Source organism: Caretta caretta, chromosome 9 (genome assembly GCF_965140235.1).
Source record: "Caretta caretta isolate rCarCar2 chromosome 9, rCarCar1.hap1, whole genome shotgun sequence".
NCBI lineage: Eukaryota > Metazoa > Chordata > Testudines > Cheloniidae > Caretta > Caretta caretta.
Genome location: NC_134214.1, coordinates 7,280,085 through 7,303,237, shown reverse-complemented (window position 1 = coordinate 7,303,237; position 23,153 = coordinate 7,280,085). Strand labels below are relative to the sequence as shown.

Sequence of the window (23,153 nt, the reverse complement as noted above, 5' to 3'; positions counted from 1 at the left end):
ACCTAGGGAGGTGGTAGAATCTCCTTCCTTAGAGGTTTTTAAGGTCAGGCTTGACAAAGCCCTGGCTGGGATGATTTAACTGGGAATTGGTCCTGCTTTGAGCAGGGGGTTGGACTAGATGACCTTCTGGGGTCCCTTCCAACCCTTATATTCTATGATTCTATGATTCTAATAAACCTTCTGTTTTACTGGCGGGCTGAGAGTCACGTCTGACTGCAGAGTTGGGGGGCAGGACCCTCTGGCTTCCCCAGGACCCCGCCTGAGCGGACTCGCTGTGGGAAGCACACGGAGGGCAGAGGAGGCTGAATGCTCCGAGGTCAGACCCAGGAAGGTGGAAGCTGTGTGAGCTGCCTGCAGACAGGCTGCTCCCAGAGAGGAGACTTCCCCAGAGTCCTGCCTGGCTGCGTAGGGAGCAGTCCCAGAGCAGCGCCCAGGGACTCCGGGGCAGCCTGACTCAGAGGTACCCGGAGCCTTCTGACATTTCAGGGTGTGGGGAGCCATCCAGCAAAATAAGAGACAGGGGTAATAATAAAATGGTGGCAGATTTTATTTCCGGGGCAGCTGGGAGGGCAGGAGACTGTTACAAAATTATATACACAGACAAGCGACAGCGTCGCTCTCGCATGGTACCAGGGGAGGGCCGGGGCCCGCCCAGCCCCACAGCCTGGGGGGCACTGGCTGCTCCGCTAGCAGAGGGCATAGGGTGGTCCCCCAGGCCTGGCAGAGATCAAAGTCTGGCTGTCAGCAGGAGGGAGGCTACCCCCAGGGCGAGGAGCAGCAGGCTGGGGGGCTGGCTGAGGCCCGGGCTGCCTGACCTGCAGCTCGGCGCCAGGCACTCAGGGCCCGTGTGGTACGGCTCCAGGCCGCCGGCGTAGGCCAGGACGTGGGCAACGTAGTTCTGCTCCTGCACTCCGTGGAAGAGGTGGGCCATGGGGCCCTTGGCCATGATGGCCACGTCCTCGCCGGCGTGGGTCTCGGTGTCCAGGGGTACGGCCGCCTGCTGCCGGTAATCCTTGTCCTCTGCCAGGGCGACGGGGGGAGCCAGACAGACAGACGGGTCGTGAGTCACGAGACCATCTCCCGGCAGCTCCCGATGCCTCCCCAGCCCCAGCGCCCCCAGGATGGTGGCGGGAACTGGCGGGCTCAGGCGAGGCAAGCGTGGGATAAAGTGACCCTCCGCGCCTCCTCCCCGGTGCCTCGGGGCTGGCACACACCGCCCTGAGCGAGGGGCCCAGCACCCTCCCCCTGGGCGCCCTGGCAGCAGGGCGGGCTCTGGGCCCAGCTGGGGCGGGCAGCGGCTCTTACCGATGGGCAGGCTGCTCACATCCGGGCGGCTCCCGTTAGCGATGGCGTAGCCCGGCCCGTTGCCGTACAATATGCTGGTGTACGACCGCTTGTCCTCGGCCTTCTTGGGCGCCAGGCCTGTCACGCACATGGGGAGACGTCAGCAGACCCTCAGCTGGCAGCCCCAGACTGACAACCCCCTCCCGGCTGGGTGCTGCACATTGAATGGCCATAACAGGACGCCCAAGGGTGGCACCCACAGCTCAGTGCCCACAGCAGCTGAGCCCATGGCAGGTCCCAAGGGAGCTAACAACCATGGGTGGGGGTTGAGGCTTAGAGATACCAGGCCTGGGACAGCAGGGGGCTGCGGGTCGGGAGTGAGGGGCATGGGGAGAGGAGGCTGCGGGTTGGGAGTGAGGGGCACGGGGAGTGGGGGCTGCGGGTCGGGAGTGAGGGGCACTGGTGGAGGGGGCTGCGGGTCGCGAATGAGGGGCACGGGGAGTGGGGGCTGCGGGTCGGGAGTGAGGGGCACTGGTGGAGGGGGCTGCGGGTTGGGAGTGAGGGGCACTGGTGGAGGGGGCTGCGGGTCGGGAGTGAGGGGCACAGGGAGTGGGGGCTGCGGGTCGGGAGTGAGGGGCACGGGCAGAGGGGGCTGCGGGTCGGGAGTGAGGGGCACGGGGGGAGGGGGCTGCGGGTCGGGAGTGAGGGGCACGGGGGAGGGGGCTGCGGGTCGCGAGTGAGGGGCACGGGGGGAGGGGGCTGCGGGTCGGGAGTGAGGGGCACGGGGGAGGGGGCTGCGGGTCGCGAGTGAGGGGCACGGGGGGAGGGGGCTGCGGGTCGCGAGTGAGGGGCACGGGCAGAGGGGGCTGCGGGTCGCGAGTGAGGGGCACGGGCAGAGGGGGCTGCGGGTCGCGAGTGAGGGGCACGGGGGAGGGGGCTGCGGGTCGGGAGTGAGGGGCACGGGCAGAGGGGGCTGCGGGTCGCGAGTGAGGGGCACGGGCAGAGGGGGCTGCGGGTCGCGAGTGAGGGGCATGGGGGAGGGGGCTGCGGGTCGCGAGTGAGGGGCACGGGGAGTGGGGGCTGCGGGTCGGGAGTGAGGGGCACGGGGGGAGGGGGCTGCGGGTCGCGAGTGAGGGGCACGGGGGAGGGGGCTGCGGGTCGCGAGTGAGGGGCACGGGGGAGGGGGCTGCGGGTCGCGAGGGCTGCGGGTCGGGAGTGAGGGGCACGGGCGGAGGGGGCTGCGGGTCGGGAGTGAGGGGCACGGGGAGTGGGGGCTGCGGGTCGGGAGTGAGGGGCACGGGGAGTGGGGGCTGCGGGTCGGGAGTGAGGGGCACTGGTGGAGGGGGCTGCGGGTCGCGAATGAGGGGCACGGGGGGAGGGGGCTGCGGGTCGGGAGTGAGGGGCACGGGGGAGGGGGCTGCGGGTCGGGAGTGAGGGGCACGGCGGAGGGGGCTGCGGGTCGGGAGTGAGGGGCTTCTGCAGAGCGGGAGGGAGGGTACTTGCCCTGTGACCTACGAGTACTGAAGGTTTCCGCGCCCCTTGGGAGCCCCCCGCTCACCGAAGATGCTGTTGCCCCGCGGCGTGCTGCCCCCGAAGCTGAAGACGTGCGAGTGGTCGGCCGTCACCACGGTGAGGGTCTCCGAGGCGTGGGTCAGCCGGGCGGCGCGGGCCACGGCCCGGTCCAGCATGACGGCTTCGCTCAGCGCCTGTTTGGCCCTGCTGCTGTGGTGCCCGTGGTCGATCCTGCCTCGTGCAGAAGGGGGAGAGCGCCCGTCAGGCCCCGCGCCTCCAGCTCCACTCCCCTGCCTGGGCACCGGGCTGGCAGCTGCCCCCAGGCACTGGGGCAGAGATCTGGCATCGCGGGTCGGGTTGCCAGGCGTCCGGTTTTCAAGCCCTCTCCCTCCGCAGCCTAACCCCCTCCCGCAGCCTGAACCCCTCATTTCTGGCCCCAGCCGGAGCCCTCACCCCCTCCCGCACCCCAACTCCTGCCCCAGGCCAGTGAAAACGAGCTAGTGAACAAGGGTGGGGGAGAGCGAGCAATGGGGGGGGAATGGAGTGAGTAGGGGCGGGGTCTCTGAGCAGGGGCGGGGCAGAGGTGTTGGGTTTTCTGCCATCAGAAAGTTGGCGACACTAATCACGGGTCGGCCCATAACTCGCCCCTGGCACACCAAGGCTCCCCCTCCCACCCGCCCGAATGCCCGCCTGGGCCGTGCCACTCCCTCCTGCTGGGCCAGGGGAACCCGCACTCTCAGCCGGCAGGAGGGGCTGGGCCGGCTCCACGGGGTGACTCATCTTCCACGAAGAGGAAGAAGCCACGGGGATTCCTGCGCAGGATGCGGATGGCCTTCTCCGTCATCTCCACGATGGAGGGGTCCATGCCGGCGTCGCGGTTCAGCTCGTACTTCATGTCCTTGGGCTCAAAGAGACCTGCCGGGATGAGCCGCCAGCATCAGGGCCTGTCCAGTACCAGTGCTGCTGGGGGGCCGGCGCAGGGAGAAAGATCCTATTCACCCGGGCCCGACACCCCCTTAGCCCCTGGGACAGCTGTGACCAACCCGGCCCCCTGCCCTTCTGTGGGCACTCAGGGGCTACAGGCTGGTTCCCTCTCTGGCATCCCAGCCTGGCCGGGGCTGGCAGTGCCAAGGGGCTGGCATTCTCTGTGCCCCAGGGGCAGCAGTGAGGTGCATGCGGCTCTGAGGGCCAGCCCCACGCAGAGGCAGAGCGGGTCCCTGAACGCAGCGAATTCACACATGAGATGGTCCCCAATGGACTGGTCTCATGGACCTCGGACTCCAGCCTCCTCCTGCCCGCGGCGGGGCTGCTGCTCGGGCCAGGGAGCTCCCTGCAGTGGGGAACCGAGCCCCAGAGTGCCCTGCCCAGCCGGGGTTCGTTCCCCCACGTCGCTGTACGGAGAAGCCCGGCTAACGGCCAAGGAGCACGGGCCGGCTCTGCCCAGCCCAGCTGACACCCTTACCCAGGAGGTAGTCGGTGGAGTTCTCATCGATGGCGTCCAGGCCTTTCTTGTCCCAGACGTACCGGGCCCCCTGCCACCAGAACAGACACGGCTCAGCCAGGCCACGCCCAGTGCATCTCTGCCAACATGTACGTGCTCACCTGCCCCCCAGGGGCAGGTACACCCCCCCGGAGCGTGTCAGAGGCCCGCCTACACCCGCACTGCATGTAATTCACATGCATGCCCATGGGTGCACAGTGTGTGACAGACACACGGACAGTGTCTATGCCACACCCGTAGAGATCCAGCTGGGTGCATTCGGGGCCACTTCCGAGCGAAGGAGCTGCCCCTGGGCTGGGTCACTGCACCCCCCATCCCTGCCCCTCTGCTCGGGAGCCCTGGCAGAGCTGGTACCTCCTTGCCACTGAGCCACCTCTCGACCAGGTTGAGTCCATCCTTCCTCGTCCCGCTCTGCTTTGGGTCCGTCGGGTACTCGGGGTCCGGGGTCCTCCGGGGAGTCATGTACATCCTCCCACCGCCCAGAATCACCTGCAGACAGGGCGGGGAGCCCAGCCGTCAGTGGATCGGAGCCCAGCGTGCCCCAACACCCCCATGGGCCAGGCAGAGCCAGCGCTCAGCCCCCGCATGGGGGACCAGAGCCCTGGCAGGGGAGTCGGCAGCACCCCCTCTGGCCGACATGGGGAGTGCACGGGCCTGCTGTGCAGGGAAGCCCCATCCAGGCTGTCATGACAAACCACTGGCTGGGATATAGGCACCCCAGCAGGAAAGCAGGGCCCCATAACTGCTCCTCCACGTGTGACACCTGCCCCACGGACCCCAGGGGAGGAGCCGTCTCTATCCCCTGCTCCCCTCTCCACAATGCCCCAGCTGGGCGCGGGAAAGGGCTCCGAAAAATAAACAGCCAGAAGCGAAGGCTGAACCTTCGTGGCCTGCCGGGGTATATCGGGGAGTTGTGAGCTCAGTGCCCGGGTGTAAATCAGCCCAGCTGGGCAGGGTCAGGATGCCGGGAGGTCACAGGGATGCGACAAGATCTGTGCTTTCTGGAGAGGTCTCTCCCCTACCCCCAGCCATGTGGCGGGCAACACCTGCCCCCCAAGTGGCTTACTGGGGGCTGAGCACCAGCTGGCCTTGCAGGGCCGGGAAGCACCTGCTGCAGGCCCCTGGCCCCTTGCCCCCCAGTGCCACGGCCCCTTGCCCCCGGCGGCTCACGTTGATGTCTGTATTGTGCACCAGCTGGTACGCGATGTCTTTGCAGCCCTGCCCGATGGCCTCCTTGGGCAGGTTGGCGTCGCTGTACCACTCCCGGTTGACCACGTGGGCGTAGGCCGCGCCCGGAGAGGCGTGCTGCACGCGGGTGGTTGTCACGATGCCCACCGCCTTGCCTGCAACACCAGAGGGGAGGGCGGGTTACCGCCGCTCTCTGCAGGGCAGCCTCTGCATGCCAGGGAAGGGGGTGATCCGTGCCCAGCGGGCAGGGCCAGGAGTCCAGACAGCCTGGCTCTGTCGTGCCGATGGCTACAGGAGAGGGGGCACAGGCGGGGAGGAGGGCACAATGTGCCCCAAGCTGGGCTGGGTCAGCTCGAGCCCAGGGTGCTCTCTTACCCGACTGCTTGGCCCGGTGCAGGACGGAGTAGACCTCGTTGCCCCACGTGGTGTTGCATTTGCCATAGACGGCGGCGGCGCTCACCCCCAGGGTTTTGGCGTTGGCCTTCACGCCACACAGGTAGGCGGTGCCCGTACCAGCACTGTCGGGCACCTGCCGGTCCACGTTGTACGTCTGCAAGGCAGCAAGGGGCCAGGAACGGGCCCTGGGGTCGGCTGGAACAGCCCGTGCCCTGGGAGCGTTCCCGGGCAGCCGGGGGTGTCTCACCCGGCGGGAGGATTGAACGGTGGAGCCAGATGCCCAGGGGATTTGGGACCCCCCGCATCCCCACAGGGCTGCTCCCAGCTGCTATGCAGAGCCCCAACGGGGGGAGGCCCAGGGCCCGTCTGCGAGCTCCCTCCCGCAGGGGAACACGGCCTGTGGGCGCAGGGCACGGTACGTGGGGTGACCCCAGGCCAGCTCCCTCCCCGCAGTCTGGGTCTGAAGTCATCTCCCCCTCCCGGCTGTCATCGCATCACAGTCCAACTCCTGCCCCCCCTCACCCCAGTCCTGCCAACACCCTGCTATGCTCTCATCTGTACCCCGACTTCCCTAGACCCTCCCTCCCTGGGGCCTGCCAGCAGGGACGCCAGCCTCGGCCCTCCCTCCCTGGCCCACGCTGGGGCACCGTACCTCACGCCAGCTGCCCAGGGCAGAGAAGGCCGACCCCTTGTGGGGTGTCGACTGCGTGGCAACTTTCCCCTCGCTGACGGACCGGCTCCCAGAGCATTTGGGGGGATGGAGCCTCTAGAGCCGAGCAGTGAGCCCGTTGGGCAGAGGGGTGCCCAGGGGACAGAGGGCTAGGCCTGGCCCGATGCCAAGGCTCGTTCAGAGCCACCCCAGGGCTCTGCTGAGGGCCAGCTGCAGAGTCCTCTGCTCTCTCCCCCGGGCAGAAGCGCCCCATGCCCCATCCTTCTGGGGCTGGGCACTCACCTTGGCGAGGGCGACGTAGGGGAAGGTCTCCATGGCCAGCTGGCTGTCCTCGCCGGGCCCGCCCGCCAGCTGCCCCTTGTAGATCCGAGCAGCAGAGATGGTGGAGATCCCCATGCCTGCAAACCCAGCGCCAGCCAAGGATTAGCATCGCAGCCCCTGAGCTGCCAGGGGCTGACCCCAGGCACCAATGGGGCGCAACCTGGAGCCAGTCCCTCCCGCTCCTGGATCGGTCAGCAGGGGGCGCTGCTGAGCTGCCTCTTGGATCGGTTCTGGGGCTGGCAGGAGATGCCCAGCAGACCCCGTCCCCGTGTGCCCCGTGGCAGGACGGGCCCAGCCACACGGTCTCTGCTGTTTGCCGGGAGCATCCCAAGGGACTGGCTGCGACCCAGACCCCTGGCAGATCCCACGGCTGCACCAGAAGCCAGCGGCACCTTCGTTAAACTCCCCCCCACTTCACCCACTGGCTCCCGCTCGGTGTCTTGAGACTCCCCCCGCTACCCCCATCCCCGTGCGAGGCTCCCTCTCCTCTGGGCAGGTCACGGGGCCAGAGGGCGAGACGGTGCTGCTCGGGCAGGAGGTTGCCTGCGGGGAAGGCGCGCTCTCTGGGCAGCCGGGGGGCTGAGGATGCTGATCCCACGCTTGCACCGGCACCCCCTGCTGGATGGACTCAGAACTGTACGCTGGCGGGGCAAAGGCCTTGTACAGCTACCAGCTCTCACAGACTCTGCCGTAACCCCAGGGCCCATGCGGCCCAGTGGGCTCAGCACCGGCCCAGGGTCTGAAGTGGCTCAATTTGCTTCCCAGCTCTGATAGCCGACTCCCCCCTCCGTGCCTCAGTTTCCCCACCTGTGACGTGGGGCGCTGAGCCTGCCCCGGGGCTGAGTGTTCGGAACCTGCAGAGTGCTCAGTGTTGCCAGCAAGCCGGACCTGGCCGGCCAGCACACAGGGATGGGCCATGGCTAGGAGAGGAATTTTATCTTGGATCCTGGCATAGGTGGCTCCGGCTGGACGGGGCCAAGTTTGTGACGACCCAGCGCCCCAGAGCGACTCGCAGGCCCCGCCTGGAGTTACAAGCTTCCCCGACCACATTAGCCAGGCCCAGGCCCCTGCCCGCGCCAGGGTTTGCTTTGCTGAAATGACGGCTTGACCTACAGAGCAGGGAGCTGCCAGAACCCAAGCAGGCCAAGGGGCATCAATCAGCGCCCAGGGAGGGAGCAGACAAGGTCAGGGGAGGGGAGAGCAGAGCCGGGCAGGGCTGAAGGGGGAAGGGGAGGGCAGAGCCCTTTAAAGGTCCCTGCAAATAGAGCGAGCTGCGGAGCCTGGTTGAGGGGGGGGGGGAGGAGATAAGACAACTGGGGGGAGGGGCTACAGCTGCGATGGTGGGGGTCCCCAGGGGGCTGGGACAAAAGCAGCCCCCCCATCCCTCACTCCAGGAGGGATCTCCCAGAGTTGGCAGGATTCTGCCCGCTGCCAGGTCACTGCCCCCTCCCGCCCCGAGCCAGCCCCATTCCCCCCCGGGGAGAGCCGAGGCACCACGGCCGCACCCAGCCCCTCCAAACAGCCAGCTACGGCTGTGCACGGTGACCTTCACCCTCCCCTGCCGCTGTCGAGGGCAGCGCTATCCTCAGGCCGCTGCTGGGGACACTGAGGCACAGGGCGGGACCCCTGGCCAGATGCGCCGTGGGGAGAGGAGCCCTCCCGGCCAGGCCTTGCCACCATCTAGGGCCAGAGAAGCCGCAATCGCTGGTCCCTCGGCTATCAGCAGCAGGGAAGAGCGACCAGGCTGAGCTTGGAGCATTCACCCCAGGGCCCTGCTTGTGCCAGGTCCCGGGGCCCCTCCCCAGGCACCCAGGCCCTGCCGGCTAACGCTGCCCCATGCCCAGCACGTGGGTCAGGTCCCTGTTGCAGACAAAGCTCCGTGAGGGCTGGCAGGTGGCTGGACACAGCAGCCCCACGGTGAGCTGAGCGGCAGGGCACCGGGCAGCCATGGCAATGGTGTCTCCCGGGGCAGCACCCCTGCCCTGCTGTAGCTGGGCGCCGTGATCTGCTTCAGCCACCTGGCACAAAGGGTTAAACAGAGACCCCCGTCCCCTCAGGGAGCCCTGGGCTCCCCTGGCCAAGCAAGATTAGAAGGGGGTAAAGGGAGCCCCCTGCAGGTGCCGCGGCTGTGCCAGGACCCTGTGCCAGCAGGTGGGCACAGCACTCACCATCGCCCAGGAAGAGAATGATGTTCTTGGCACGGCGGGTCACGGGTGCCAGGTTCAGTGCCGACTCCAGCGTCCTCCTGGCTCTCTCGTTCCAGTAGGCAGGGGCCTTCTCGTCCTCTGAAAGGCAGGGGGAGCGCGGGGTTCAGGGCCTGGACGCAGCACACCCTCCTACCCGGAGCAGGGGGCGGGCGGGCTGCGGGTGAGCGGGGACCAGCCACATCACCTTGCTCGGCTGAGCCACGGCACGCCCCGTCCGGGCTGGGAGAGCGGACGGGAGCCAGCGTGACTGAGGCAGCCTGCTTCGGAACGGGGGGCTTCCCGTGGGGGTGGGAGTCCGGGCAATGTCCACCAGGACCCTTGTGCCAGGACAGACAGCTCCAGGTCTTCCCGAGACGGGTGAGGATTTTAGCCCCTGATCCTGCTAAGCCGGCGTCTAGCTGCTGGGAAGGGCCCTCCTACCCCCCAGCACAGTCCTGCTTCTGGGAGGTAACTCGGCACCCACTGGAGACAGGCCCTGGGCCTGCAGCCGCCTCCCACAGCAAACCGGGCCCGGGAACCCCTTGCTCAGGGTCTGGATCATCAGCACAGCCCACCCAGCACGGTCACCCTGCTACACACCAGGGCCACTTGCACCTTCCTGGGGGAGACAGCTCCCACAGCTCAGGCCAGCGGAGAATCAACCCGAGCTGCTTGCAGTACAGGGTCTATGTCGCACAGATGAGCAGTTCCAGTTCCATCCAGCAGACAGCGCAGCGGTGCCCAGGCACACAAGTTCACTGGGGGTTTTGCGTGAGATTTGGGTGCCGGGAGTCACCCGTGGCACTGAAATGATGGGAGATCTGGTCCCCTGTGGTGTTCCTACCTCCTGGGAGCTGGAACGCAGGGAAAAGCCCAGATTCCAGCCCCACCCAGGGCTCCTTGTGCCATTAAAGAACCAGGGCAACACAGGGCCAAACAGCCCCCCCGAGCACCAGCTGTGCTGGGTTTCCTCTGGCGCTGCCCCTCAGTGCTTGGAAACACCCAGAGTGGGGCTGGGAATTTGGTGCTTCCTCCCCGTCGGGGGCTTCCCTGCGGGTGGCATGTCCCGGGGCAGGGGCAGGGGCAGGATTTTAAAAGCAGGCTCCCGTGGGGAGATTTAAAGAGCAAACGCTGCCAACGGGGCTTTGATCAGGCCGGCCTTCGGGCCGTTTCCCACTGCGCTGGGCTCAGCCGCGGCACCAGGCTCCCACAGTACAAGGGGGGGAGATTGCGCCCCCACCCTCTCGCCACGGGGCCCCTCGTCTCTGCTCTAGGTGAGGCCCAAGTGCCAGCACGATCCACGGCTCCCTCTCAGTTAAACAACAGACAATCCCCTCCCTATGCGCCGGCACCAGCAGGTTGTGTTAATCAACACAGCCTGCAGGGGGAGCCAGAGAGCACACAATTTTGATTTTGTCTAGGCCCTACATAAACTGTCAGTCTCTCTCTTCTTTCCCCCCTAATTCGGGGCTTTTAACTGGGCCAAATTCCTGGCTGATGTCAACTGTCACAGACCTCCTGGAGCCACGCCAGTTTCCACAGCCATGCAGCGGCTTGGCCCCCCGGCGCCTGCACCCTGGGAGTGGGGAGAGCCGGGCTGGGGCGGCCCGTGGGGCAGGCCAAGGCTCTGTCACAACCTCCCCCCAGCTGGCCTCCTCCCATGACAGCCTCACTCTCTGCAGCCTGGAGCCTTCCTCCCCAGCGCGGCAGCCCTGGACCCAGCTGGACGGGACGCCAAATTTCAATGGGGTCGCCAGGACTGGCTCTGACTTGCTGGGGCCCAGGGCCCAATTCCGAGCCCCATCGCCCGGGCAGTGGGGCTCAGGCTCCAGTCCCCGCTCCCAGGCTTGTGCGGTAATTTCTGTTGTCAGAAGGGTGTCGGTGCAGGGAAGTTTGAGAACGGCGGAGCTGGACTAAGGTGGGAGCGGGCTCCGGAGAGAGCCCAAAGGTGCGTGTATTTCCGTGGCCCCTGAAAGACACAGGCAGCTTGCTGCTAAATAGCGGGGGCATTGGAGACCCGTTATCGGAAAGCCCCCTCTTCCGATCACGGCACGAGCCAAGTGATCCAAAACCCTGATCTTAGCACGATGGGTAAACAGCCGAAGACAGCCCTAAGGCTACAGACAAGGGTCTTGCCTGCCTGCAGAGACCCCGACAAGTCTAGAGCAGAAACCGGTGGGACAGGACCTGCTTTCCCATGGCACATTCATGAAAGCTCCATACATCAATAGCCTGTGACGGTCCCTAAGGGATTGACAGATGTTTCAGGAAAGACTCCATGCAGCGGAAGAAGTGGGTTTTTTCTCCACGAAAGCTTATCCCAAATAAATCTGTTAGTCTTTAAGGTGCCACCGGACTCCTTGTTGTTTTCAGGAAAGAAGTGTGTGTGTCACACAAGCAGCGGGGATGCTGCTGCTTGTCAATGGCTGTGAACAACCCCGGTGACCTGTTCGATTCTGTAACAAGCAAATAGCTATTGACAGACTCGACTAACCCCTTACCCGCTATTCATCTCCAGAACCTGCCCAGAAAGCAGGAGCAGCTTCTCTATCTCTGCCAAGGAGAGAATTACAAAGTGGGGGAGGGAATCTCTTTTTTTGGCCCATCTTCTGTTGGGGGAAGGCACCAGCTTTCCAGCTCCCCAGACGACATCTTCAGCTCAGTGCAAGCTCAAAAGCTGGTCCCTTCCCCCAGCAGAAGGTGGGCCAATAAAAGAGATTCCCTCCCCCACCTCGTCTCTCATATCCCGGGACCAACCTGGCTACCACAGCAGGGCAAACAAGGAAAGAATTTGCAGCTAGACCCCTCAGCACGCTGGGGAGCACTGCAGAATGGCCAGATGGGCTTCATAGAATCCTAGAAGATCAGGGTCGGAAGGGACCTCAGGAGATCATCTAGTCCAACCCCCTGTCCAAAGCAGGACCGATCCCCAACTAAATCACCCCAGCCAGGGCTTTGTCAAGCCAGACCTCTCTGTACGTCTCTCTTGTGTTTACCAGTCAACTCTATTGATCCTACATCAAACTCTGGAATATGAGGGATTCCCCACCCGCCCATGCACTGTTACGATGCACCACCAGTCTCAGCGAGCTCTGCCCCTACATCATCCTGTCTTCACAAGGAGGATTGCAGTGCTCGGGCAGCGAGCTCTGCCTCTACATCATTCTGTCTTCACAAGGTGCCGTGCTCGGGCAGTGAAGAAGCCGCAGTTTGTGGCGTGCTGTCCTGGGTTTGCTGCTGGCATCTGGGCACTCGTTCACCAAGGCAGCAAGGTGTTGGCAGTGGGTGCCCCCAGCATTAGCATAGGGAGAGCAAATCTGCTCCACGGACCCCCTTTCAAAAGACAAGCCCCTCTCCCAAGGTGAAGCTTCCCCCACTTCCAAACGTCGGCCAGGACAGCAGATCTGTAGCTCGATCCCCGCCCCCCCCCCCCCCCCCAAGTTTAGCTGGCTGCTTCAGAGAGTCTCACTGTGCTATGCATTGCCCCCTAGCTAGTGCAACAAAACACCCACCCGTCTGACAAAACAGCAGAGAGGTTTCCAGCTGAAAAAGCCCCCTCACTGTACAAATCAGACTTGTGGAAAGTTTGCTTCTCACCTAGAGACGCAGGAGCTGCAGCGAGGCCAACGGCAAGGCAGAGGTAGACGCAGATGCCAGCGGTGGCCAGGTGTTGCACTGAGCTCATTTTGCAGCTGCCGGGGGAATCCCTCCGCAAACTCTGCCTGTCTCTCTCAAGGAGAAGGAGCTGTCTCTTTATAGACGCTTCCTTTCACCTTTGGACCGGCTGGCACATTGCCCAATGTGTCAGGGTGGTAAAGTCCTGCAGCAGAGGGCGAAAGAAGCGTTGATCACATTCAAAGAAACAAAATCCCGGGAGGGACAGCAGCGGGGAGCTGGGCTCCCCTTCCCCACTGCAGAGTGGCCAGCGTTTGTTCGGCTAATGCCTGTCCACTTTGGCCATTGCAAAGTTCCTGGCCAAGCTTTCTGTTATTCACCCCCCACGCGCAGGCCTTACCCCGGAGATCACGGTGTCACCCTCGAGAGGGAAAAGCCATTGCTGGGACTTGAGCACGCCGAGATTAGAGATCCCTTCTTCCTCCCCCCAAGACAAGGCGTTTGCGTGGGGCGGTGCAAGGTGAGAGATCCAGGCCTGCTCTGAGCACGCTGGCTGAGGATCAATAACCCTTGGGAGGAGCAGTAAAGGTTTGGCCCCTCTGATAAGGGGGCTGAGCTATTTAAGTTGCAAACGAAGGAGGCGGCTTTGCAGTCACAAAAGAAACTTGTGAGTAGATCACAGACCCTGTTACTGCCCAAATTCCAACCCTGCCCAGCTCCTTCCCGTCAGGAAATCCCCCCCGTCGTGGGTCTGACTGGGACTGGATCCTCTCCTGAGCCAGCGGCAGAGCAGCATCACTGGGGCCTGTGCCCCGCTCCACCCCAGTCATGGGCAAAGCGACGTCCATGTGGATCTTCAGTGTGGACACGGGCAAAGCCAAGCCAGAGCAATCGGCCTGGAGGGGTCAGTCTAGGTTCTAGCCCTGTGTCTGCCACTGACGGGAATTAGGTAATTCATGGAGAGCAGGTCCACCAATGGCTATTAGCCAAGATGGTCAGGGAGACAACCCCATGCTCCGGGTGTCCCTAAACCTCTGACTGCAGGAAGCTGGGAGTGAACAACAGGGGATGGATCACTCGATTATTGTCCCGTTCTGTTCAGTCCCTCTGAAGCACCCAGCACCGGCCACTGTTGGAAGACAGGCCCTGGGGCTGGATGGACCATTGGGCTGCCCCCATGTGGCTGCTCTTACGCCCTGCCACGCCTTGGCACTCCGTGACATCGTGCCTCGTGGATCCCTGTTGTCCAGACGGCTCCCTCCCTCCATTCATTTCCCAGTTCCAGCGGCCCAGCCCCGGGCGAGCCGGGAGCGGGAGGCGACAGACAAGGGCAAAGGTGCTGCCGTTCAGACCCCACGCAGGGCTCGCAGTGCCAGGGAGCTGGAAGAATCGGGCTTGGCCGCGTTTCCCTAGGAAGAGACAAACGACCTTGAAAAGTCAGGAAAGCGGGACTGAAAAAATGGCCAAGGACACGGCAAGGGACCAGTGCAAGCGTCCTGAGCTCGGCCTCCTCGGGAAATACTCTGACAGCCGCCCCCATGGCCGCCCCACGGACACCACAGGCAGGCGCAGGACAGACCCACCGGTACCGGCACGGCACGGCTGGCCCGGATCGGCTGGCTGAGGCTCAGACATGGCTCTAAAATTGTTGGCATGGGGGCAGGTCTCAGAGCCCAGGCTCCAGCGCGAGCCGGAATGTCTCCACTGGGATGTTTAGCCCCATAGCCGGAGCCTGAGTCAGCCGACCCGGGCTCTGCGACTCGGTGCCGGGGTTTTATTAGCGCCGCATAGACGTACCCCGCGTCTTTCTGCTGCTGAATCTGAGCAAGTCCCTAGGGAGGGACGGGGAAGCCGGCTCTGAAGGAAAAGCCCTTGGCCCGCCAATCAACGGGAGGTGGGAAGAGCACCGGGCTCCCGGTGGGTTCTCTGAGCAGGCCAGGACACAGCTGGCTCTGCCCAGTCTCCCCGTCTCAGGGGTTGGTGCTCTGGGCACGGACGGCATGTTCTAGGCGCGAAGCTCTTGATCGATCCTCTCCTCCCTTGAGCGTCTGGCTCATCACGGAGCGGTGCCCTGCAGCAGTGCGAGACCCTGGGGAGCGGGGCAGGGCCCACCCGGCTGCTGGTGTGTTGGATGGTGGAAATGCTGCGGCTGGGGACAGGAGCCCAGTGTCCATACGCCCATTCCTGCTCACCAGCCTCTTGTACTTCCGGGGCCTGGGCTGCACCGCGGGGCCGTCAGACGGGACGGGACAGGCGGGACGCGGCGCACGGAGGAGCGGGCAGCACAGAGGAGGAGAGGCCCGTCCTGCATGGTGCTGGCCAGCCACAAGTAACGCCCCAGCTTGGGGCTCCAACGCCAGGTCGCTGGGAGGAGGCTGGTGTCTGAACCAGGCTCGGTGTCACAGCAGCCGACACCGTCGCTGGCTGCCGCGTTCAGACTCAGCGGCATTCCCCAGCACAGGCCAGTCCCCTGCAAGGACCCGCCCCGCCTAGGCCCGGGGCGCCACACACTCGGGGACCCAGTTCCTGCCGACGCCGTGAGGTGCAGCCACGCTGCCCCGCTAGCACTGGGGAGCTGGGTTTACCTGGCCACACCCACCATCCTGCCTACCTGCATTGGGGCACGCTGGGAAAATGTGGCCACTCTCCCAGCCTGCCTTAGCAGGGGATTGGGCGCCCCGTGGACAGAGAGCAGCGCCCCGGGGCAGGCCACTCCGTGTGGCGTTAGAGGAAGGACTGGCCACGCTGGGGCTGAGGAGGTTATATCCAGAGGTCCTGGAAGGCACCAACCCCAGCCTTGGGCCGGCCCCCACAACTGTTACAGCCTGACTGTCTGAGGGCCTGTCTACACTAGAAAGTTGGTTTCTTATATCGCTTTAGTTCTTTTCGGTATAAATGGTCCTGTGTCCGCACACACAAGTTCTTTTCCCAGTATATTTGGCATCTTAACCCACTTGAATTAATCCACTTTGGAAGCGGCATAACTACTCCAGAATGAGTTATCCCGGGATCAGATTCACGTGGACGCAAATCAACTGTTCCACGCCAGGCAGTCCTCCCGCTGCTATCCCACACTGCACTGCTTCACACCGGACCGGGCTCGTGCCCTCCACTACTCTGGGGTCATCTTGACCAGGTGTCACCTCCCTGGTTAAATGCTGGCACACACCTAGGTGCGCCCCTTTGCGGTACCAGCTGATGTCAAATTCACATACCAGACACCATTATAGCAGCCATATGCTTCTGCCTAGTCCCTCTGGAGGTCCTGGAGTCCCTTGCCCTGGGACAAAAGCACGGCCTGTCCTGTTTTAACAGGAGCCCCCCGAATGCAAAGATCTACGAGCAGCTATTGGAGCAAATGCAGGAGAAGAGGAGCTCTCAAGACATGACCCGCTGCCACGTCAAAGCCGGTGGAATGATGGGAAGGCAGGAAAGGCATTATGGGAATTTCTTAGCCTGACGCAAGTCCCAGAATTCCAGTCAGTTCGGGGAGGGGTCCCACGACACCCCACAAGAAAAATCCCAGAATGCACCAAGTTTAGCAGCAGAGCGTTGCTCCGTGCTGGGCCGTTATTTAGGAGAAGTGCAGAGCTGCAATGAATCGCACTGAAAGTAGCTACAGCCGACTCAGAGCCAGGGGGCTGCGCTCCTTTGGTGTCCTTCATGGAAAACCACAGCCCGAGGAACCATTCCTGCATAGACCAGGCCCGTGGGACTTTGCTGTGTGCAGGGACAGAGGATACTGCCCGCTGACCAACCACTAACCGGTTACAAACGCGGCTCAGGCTGGCTTTGCAAGAAGGTTTCTCATTATGCTGCATGTCCCCACGCACATGGCCCTGGGGGTCAGCCATCTACATGCTGGAGCCACATTTTTCAAGCAGATAAGGTGCTGTCTGCAAGCTGGGCTCCTGCTCACCTGCTCTCCCCGCTCCTAACTGATCCGCACAATTTGTGACAGCTGCGAGAGCCAGGCAATCAGTGTTACGGTTTGGAAACACTGTCTCGGTTTGGAGGTCATGCTCTCCATCAACGTTTATTGCATTTAACTCACATTTGCTCAGCACCCAGGGGTTTTAAAGTGTGTACAAAAGAAAGCTGGCTAGCGCATTCCCAAACAAAGCAACGCAGGCTTCGAAGGCTCTCGGGAGCCAAGCTGCAGAGAACAGTTTTAGTGGAGAATTTATTGCCTTTGCACTTTTGTCTCATTGTCTCTGTACAGACATCTAAAACTGGCCTTAGCTTCTTTCTGGGTTAACAGATGCCCTCCTGGCTCCTAACCTCTAACCCACACCCTGTTATGGACTGATGAGGCTCAAGGCTGCAATGCTACTGTTCAAGGCCAGGACAAGTTCAGCAAACAGATGGACTTAAAACAGATTTGCTACAAGCAATCAGTGTTTTCCCAGGGGGATCTTTAGCCCTCAGGTTGACAGAACGACAGTAAATCATGTTCTAAAGAACATATCGGTATCAAGGAAAAAAAGCCACTGGGGAAAGTGCAAGAAAAATTTCATGAATGAAACCATCCGCCTTTTCTATAGTGCACGTTCGACTTTAACAAGGGCCTCTCGAAGCGGGAGGGGTAGGGAGAGCCGGCCCGTGGAGTTAAACTGATTTCAATTCTAGCTCCTTTGGCACTTCTCAAACACATTAGGCTTGAAACAAAGACCTCCCCTTGCCGTGCCCGCGCTCTCGGCCCCCTGGATCCTTCTGGGAAGCTGTGATGGTGAATTGGGACTAGCACCACCATGTCCATGGGGACAGACCGCTGCAGATTCTGCTTTCCCATCAGACTAGGCGTACTGCTAACGGCTGTCTGTCCTAACAGTGGACTGTGAGGGGACTAAGCTAAACTGGAAGGAGGCACTTTGACTTTGGATTTTAAGCGTGTCTATACATGGAGTTGATCAGGAAGAGTGATTGCGCTTTAAATACGCATCCCACCTCAATTCTCACTAGGAAAGGTGGTGTGTGTTACTATGCTAGCTTAGCCAACATGCCCACACGAGGACGCTGCTTGCTGCCAGGAAACACCTCTGCGCCCACTGGAGCGCGTCCTGTAGGTCGATGAACGGGCAGGACCCGGCTGTCACTTTGCTGCCTCTCCCACCTCTCTAGGCAACCCCAGGAGCCCCGAGGGGCTGGCAGGGCCCCACGCTCAGCAGGGAATAAAACAAGGGTCAAGTGGGACAAACGCTGCTGCAGTAGGGCTGAAGGAAAGCGATCTCACCCCGCCGCGTGGTGGAGAACTGGGCTAATGCGGGCAGCAAGTGACGTCAGGAAGGGGCTGGCTTTGCAACAACAAAAAAAGGGAGTGTGGGATCCCCTCGGGCAGCAGGAAGATCTGTCTATATACACAGCTGCAGCAAGCGCTATGGGGCAAGGACAGCTTGAAAACACTGCAGGGGACGGGGGTATCAGCCAAAGGAATTCTACAATGGGGAATCTCAGCTCAATGGCTGGAAATATTTCCCAATGGTGAGACCTACGAAGTCTCCGGAACAGGTCCCCGAGGGAAGGGTAGAGCCCAGGGTCAATCTGGGGGGGTTGTCAGGCCGCACATCTTTCTGAGGCTGCCGTCTTGCTCTTGAGAATCTCAGCTCCTCGCCCTTTACGGCTGGGAAGGGAACCTTGGGACTGGGATCTGCTCAAGCGGCAGAGAATGGGAAACCAGGCACCAGCTGCCCGCCACTCCTTGCAAGGAGCGAATCGAGTGTTCACCTGGTGCTTTTCATCAGCTGATCTCCAAGGGCTTTACAAAAGGGCAGGATCATTCAGAGGCGGGGTTGACCGAGGTGCTCAGGGACACCATGTCAATGGCGTTAACTATCACCCGGCCCATCAGAGCAGCAAGAGGACCACGTTATGAAGACCAAGGGGTCAGATGGGTCTGAGAGAACTGGGGCCTAAACTACACAGAGCGCCATTGACTGCTCCCGCTTTGAACTGAAGCAGTAACTGCTCTAGAAGGCCAGTCTGGGCCAGGCTCCTTCCACCCATGACAGTCAGGCCTTGCCTAGACTAGGGTGAAGGGGCGTTGTCACAATGCGGTAACTAGCACGAGGAGAAGTCTGTTGTTACACAGCCACTGCCTTTAACACAAGCTAACCAAGACAGGGGTTTTAGCTTGACCAGTTTAGTCTGAAATCTAGACTTGTCCATACTAGCCGTAGCTAGCACAAGCTAACATCACCCCTTTGACTCCCACTCTGGACAAGGCCCGGGAAGCTGGTGCTCAGGCCCCCAGCCAAATGCTGCAGGGGTGACAGCGTTCAGCAATCTCTGTGCTTTCTGAGATGGAGACACTCATGATTGGAGGGAGTTGGGGCCTGCTGATTTTCTTTACTGGGATAACTTTGGTCTATGCCAGATGATTAATGGGTTAAATCTTCTGTGCATACCTCCTCCCTTCCCCTCCCACTCCGCTCCCCGTAGCATGCCCGGCCGTGACTTGTGCCAGGGCTTGGTCAGCGCTCGCTGGAGTGCGCTTGCAGAGCGGTGACTCACGTGGGAGTTTAACAGCAGCTGAAATGCCCAGCGCAGTGATAGGAGCTTAGCAAGGCTGGCTGGGATGAGTCAAAGCAGGGCAAGGCCAGAGGACGTGGGGATCATGGCAAGGAGGTCACTGCAAGATGGGCTCTGGAGAGCAGAGGCACCGGGCAGCCTGGAAGCGGGCAGGCACTTCTGCTGTCTATAGTAGGATGGCTAAAGGGGAAGGAAAGAGGAGGAGGAGGGATGGGGCCCGCATTTCCTTTCTCATATCCCAAAAGAATCCGGCTGAATTTGACACAGACAGGTGCTCTCCACCTGTGCAGCTTTTTCCCAGGCTCCTTTGTATTGACCCTGACCCCAGGAAAGAGCATCATCTCTAGCAGGAGAGTCCCAGGCATCCCTGGGCAGAGGATTATCCTGCAGCACAGGGTGAGCAGCTGGTTCAGAAAGCCACAGGCTCCTGTTAAACATGCAGACCGAAAGATTAGCAAACCGACTGCGATAGCCAAGAGCAAACATCCTTCATCCCCCCACTCTTCTGTTGTGCAAGTACCACCGGAGCGGGAAACGCAGATGATGTAGCTGCTGCATGATCTTGAATTTCACAATGTGCTGAGAAACAGCAAGCGCAGAAAGGCCCGAGCCTGCCGGGAAGACGATTGCCCAGGATTCCCGCCCTTGGAATCCGAAGGAGACAAAATAAACGCCACACACATTCCATCGCCGACCAGATCTTTATTACGGGATGCAGAATTCAGCAAGAAACCTGTTGGTGGCCCCCTGGTTCTCCCACGTCCAGAACGGCCCAAAGCACCAGGGACAGCAGCACCCTCTCCGAGAGGACGGCTCGGGTGGCGGGGGTGCGGTGGTCAGCAGCATTAAAAAAAAAAAAAAAGCTAAAAAAAACCACAACGCTAAAAACTGTTTTAGAAACAGCATTAACGTTCCTGCAGCTTCAACAATCTCAGCCAGGAAAGACCCAAGCTCCCCCCACCCCCCAGGTTAAAATCCAAACCGGAAGTAAAACGGAATTCATTTAAAAAGTTCCCTCCCCACCCCCACGGAGCTAGGGTAGAGCAGTGCGAGGCCTGGGTGGTCCAAAGGAGTCTGGCGGCATGGTGGGGCGGTGGTCACGACAGGCAAGCGATGGAGCCCGTAGCGCTCACTTCTCCTGGCCCGGTCTCTTGAGCACGGCGCTGTACTTCAGGGGGCCGCTGTCAGACGTCAGGACGACCTCCACCAAGGTGAAGATGGTGATTACCTTTGGTCAGGGAGAAAAGACAAAGGGGCCCCCGGGTTAGCGGGCTTCCAACAACGAGTTAGTCTAGGGCTGCTTCTGCTCCAGGGGCCGGCCAAGCTGCCCGCATTTACCCAACCATTTACCCGCACTGACAACCTGCTGGGAGCCTGAGGGGCTGGAGAAGACGTCTGGGAAAGCTCAGCTTTAACAGGGAGGTGTGGCCTGCGGAGGCTCCAGGTCCCCCGGCATGGCAGGCTGGGGCATCTGCTATCTCGCAGGGAGGATTCAGAAGGACTGGGAGGAATTGCTGATACAGGACATGGGTGATTTGGTGCCTGTGAAACCTGAAGCTGTGGCTAGTTCCTTGCTGCTGCGATTTGGATAACAGGCACTAAGTCAGCCAGCTCATGGACACGTTCCCCACAAGCTGAGTGCCCCCCTGGGAGAATGGTGCGATGAGAACTCAGCTAGACTGGAAACACACTGAAACATGACGGGGCCTTCCCAGCCAAGGAGCCTGACCCAGGTTGCTTTGTTCATCCGCACACCAGGGTGTAATCTGGCGTCACTCTCTGACTAACAGCTGCCCAGTCAGAGCCTGCTGCCCCTTCGTTAGCATCAGCACGGGCGCGTCTGCCCCGGAGCCTTAGCCAGCAGGACGGTCTGCACGCCTGGGGCCTAGGAACCACACTTATCTAACAGCCACCACGGGTCATTTTTACCCAGTTGAAATGAACCTGGAGACTCAGAAGCCTGCAGGATGACGGCAATCAGAAAAGAGAACCCTGGCCCTGGGAGTTATGGGACTTGTGTGGGGTTCAGGGGGTCTGGGTTCTCACCCCTACTCTGCCAGACCCCCCGTGTGACCTTGGCCAAGTCTCAATCTCTCGGTGCCTAAATTCCCCATCTGTGAAATGGGAACAACTTTTCTTTTCTCCCAGCCAGTGTCTATCTGCTCTATTTCAATTGGAAGCTCTCCAGCATCTGGGGCATGGTCTGTCTCTTACTATGGGCCTGGTCAGGGCTTAGCACAATGGAGCCCTGATCTAAGTTGGGGCCTGATGGGGCTACTGTAATACAGATAATTACTTCATTATTAATTAACGTGTACTTGAACCAAAGGTGAAGAGAAATAATTCCCGTAAATACCCTGGGGATTTTCGAAACGTTCCCTCAATAAGAAAACGCCGGCTCATACATTTCAGCATATCAGAGCAGACTGCAGAATGGAACTGACTGTACTAGTTACAGAAGGAAATATAGACCCTGGACAATCAACCCTTCGATTCAGCCATGCAGAGCAACCTGCCCTCCTCTTTTAGCCAATTCTTAATGTTTCCTCTGAATACTGTGGGGGTGCCTCACTTTCCCCTAGGCAGTTCTTAAGTGTCTAGGTGGTGGGATAAGGGTGTATGATCGTTGCAGATCCCTAGAGGGCAGGTGTGTGCAGGGGTCTGGACACAGAGAATGGCCGACACCCTGTTTCCTGGCAACTGATGGCCTGGGCCCTTCCCCCCTGCAAGGTGAGAGCTAAAGAAATCCGGTGACCTCCTGGCCTGGGAAAGGAACAAAGCCCAGACCAGGAGGGGCTGGAGGGGGAGGCAGTTGGGGGCTGGCTGGGGACATGGAGTGAAGTGCAGACGTGGTTGTCTGGCTCACTGCCCCCCAAAATGGACCCGGCTGAGGGGTCCTGTTCTCTGCACCTACAAGCTCTGTTTTAGACTATGTTCCTGTCGTCTAATAAACCTTCTGTTTTACTGGCTGGCTGAGAGTCACGTCTGACTGCGGAGTTGGGGGGCAGGACCCTCTGGCTTCCCCAGGAGCCCGCCTGAGCGGACTGGCTGTGGGAAGCGCACGGAGGGGCAGAGGATGCTGAATGCTCCGAGGTCAGACGCAGGAAGGTGGAAGCCGTGTGAGCTGTGTGTCCTGCAGACAGGCTGCTCCCAGAGAGGAGACTTCCCCAGCGTCCTGCCTGGCTGCGTAGGGAGCAGTTCCAGAGCAGCGCCCGGGGACCCCGTGACACTGGTGATCCTCACTGGGCGTCTGCCAGCGTCGTAGTTTTATTGACTTCAGCTATTTCAATGGAGCTGAGCCGCCTGACAGCAGCAGCCTATCTGGGCCCAGCCCCGCAAGCACGCCCAGGCGGGAGGCTCGCTGCTGGGAATAGCTCCAGCGATTTCAGCTGAAGACTAGAAGCAGCACCACTTGCAGGATCTCGCGTTCACTGTTCACCGTTCTGCTGTAGACCGTAACTTGTTCACACGCCGGCAAATCGCCAGACGACAACAGTTCCAGCAGCAAAGGCCCTGGCTAGGCAGTGAGGGAGCGACTGGAGAGTTAGGGTATGGCCACATGGAGAATAACAGGTGTGTTCTTAACCCGGGTTAGCCACTCGGGTTCCAGTACTCGTGAGGACACGGCAACTCAGCTTCACCTGGGTTAACAGCTCGAATTCAACCCCGGATTCCCCTACGGGCTTCAACTTGAAGAACTTCCCTGGGTCGTTGTCTCTTCACTGCTATTTTGGCCCCAGTTCGCTAATGGGAGTTAAGAACGCACCTTGGTCTGCAGTGTAGACAGACCCTGCGTGAAAGATGGAACTTTATTTTCATCTGCAGAGGATCAGTTTTACCTACAGAATCTAATAAGAGGTTCCCCAAGAAAACAACCCCAGCTATATTATCGGGAATTCCACAGTTTCGTCCTTAGCCTCAAGCCTTCTGTCCACAACCCCACTAAGCCTGA

General features: G+C 61.3%; 2 protein-coding genes across 4 annotated transcripts in view; both read right to left on the bottom strand.

Moving 5' to 3' along the window:
- Positions 1–523: 523 nt before the first annotated feature.
- On the bottom strand, positions 524–12,873 carry LOC125642544 (alkaline phosphatase). The gene is made up of 11 exons (XM_048864120.2): positions 12,656–12,873; positions 9,041–9,157; positions 6,834–6,949; positions 5,861–6,035; positions 5,468–5,640; positions 4,652–4,786; positions 4,259–4,328; positions 3,577–3,711; positions 2,843–3,034; positions 1,306–1,422; positions 524–1,020 (listed from the first exon to the last, which is right to left on the bottom strand). Exons 1-11 carry the CDS (start codon positions 12,741–12,743, stop codon positions 728–730), a joined length of 1,611 nt encoding a protein of 536 aa, XP_048720077.2. The 5' UTR covers positions 12,744–12,873; the 3' UTR covers positions 524–727.
- Positions 12,874–19,883: 7,010 nt separating this feature from the next.
- DIS3L2 (DIS3 like 3'-5' exoribonuclease 2) overlaps positions 19,884–23,153 on the bottom strand; it is a 282,912-nt gene continuing 279,642 nt past the window's right edge. For all 3 annotated transcript variants that reach the window (XM_048863668.2, XM_048863662.2, XM_048863667.2), the window contains one exon: positions 19,884–20,429. In XM_048863668.2, coding sequence (XP_048719625.2) covers positions 20,331–20,429 — 99 coding nt within the window. In that variant the 3' untranslated portion in view covers positions 19,884–20,330. The remainder of the gene's footprint in view (positions 20,430–23,153) is intronic.

Bases quoted from the DNA above. Each gene is read 5' to 3' on its own strand.
- LOC125642544 (XM_048864120.2), bottom strand. From the start codon at position 12,743: ATGAGCTCAGTGCAACACCTGGCCACCGCTGGCATCTGCGTCTACCTC. The intron at 4,787-5,467 runs GTGAGCCGCCGG...CCCTGTCTGCAG, and splicing joins TGCACAATACAGACATCAAC to GTGATTCTGGGCGGTGGGAG. The intron at 4,329-4,651 runs GTACCAGCTCTG...TTCTGGTGGCAG, and splicing joins GGTGGCTCAGTGGCAAGGAG to GGGGCCCGGTACGTCTGGGA.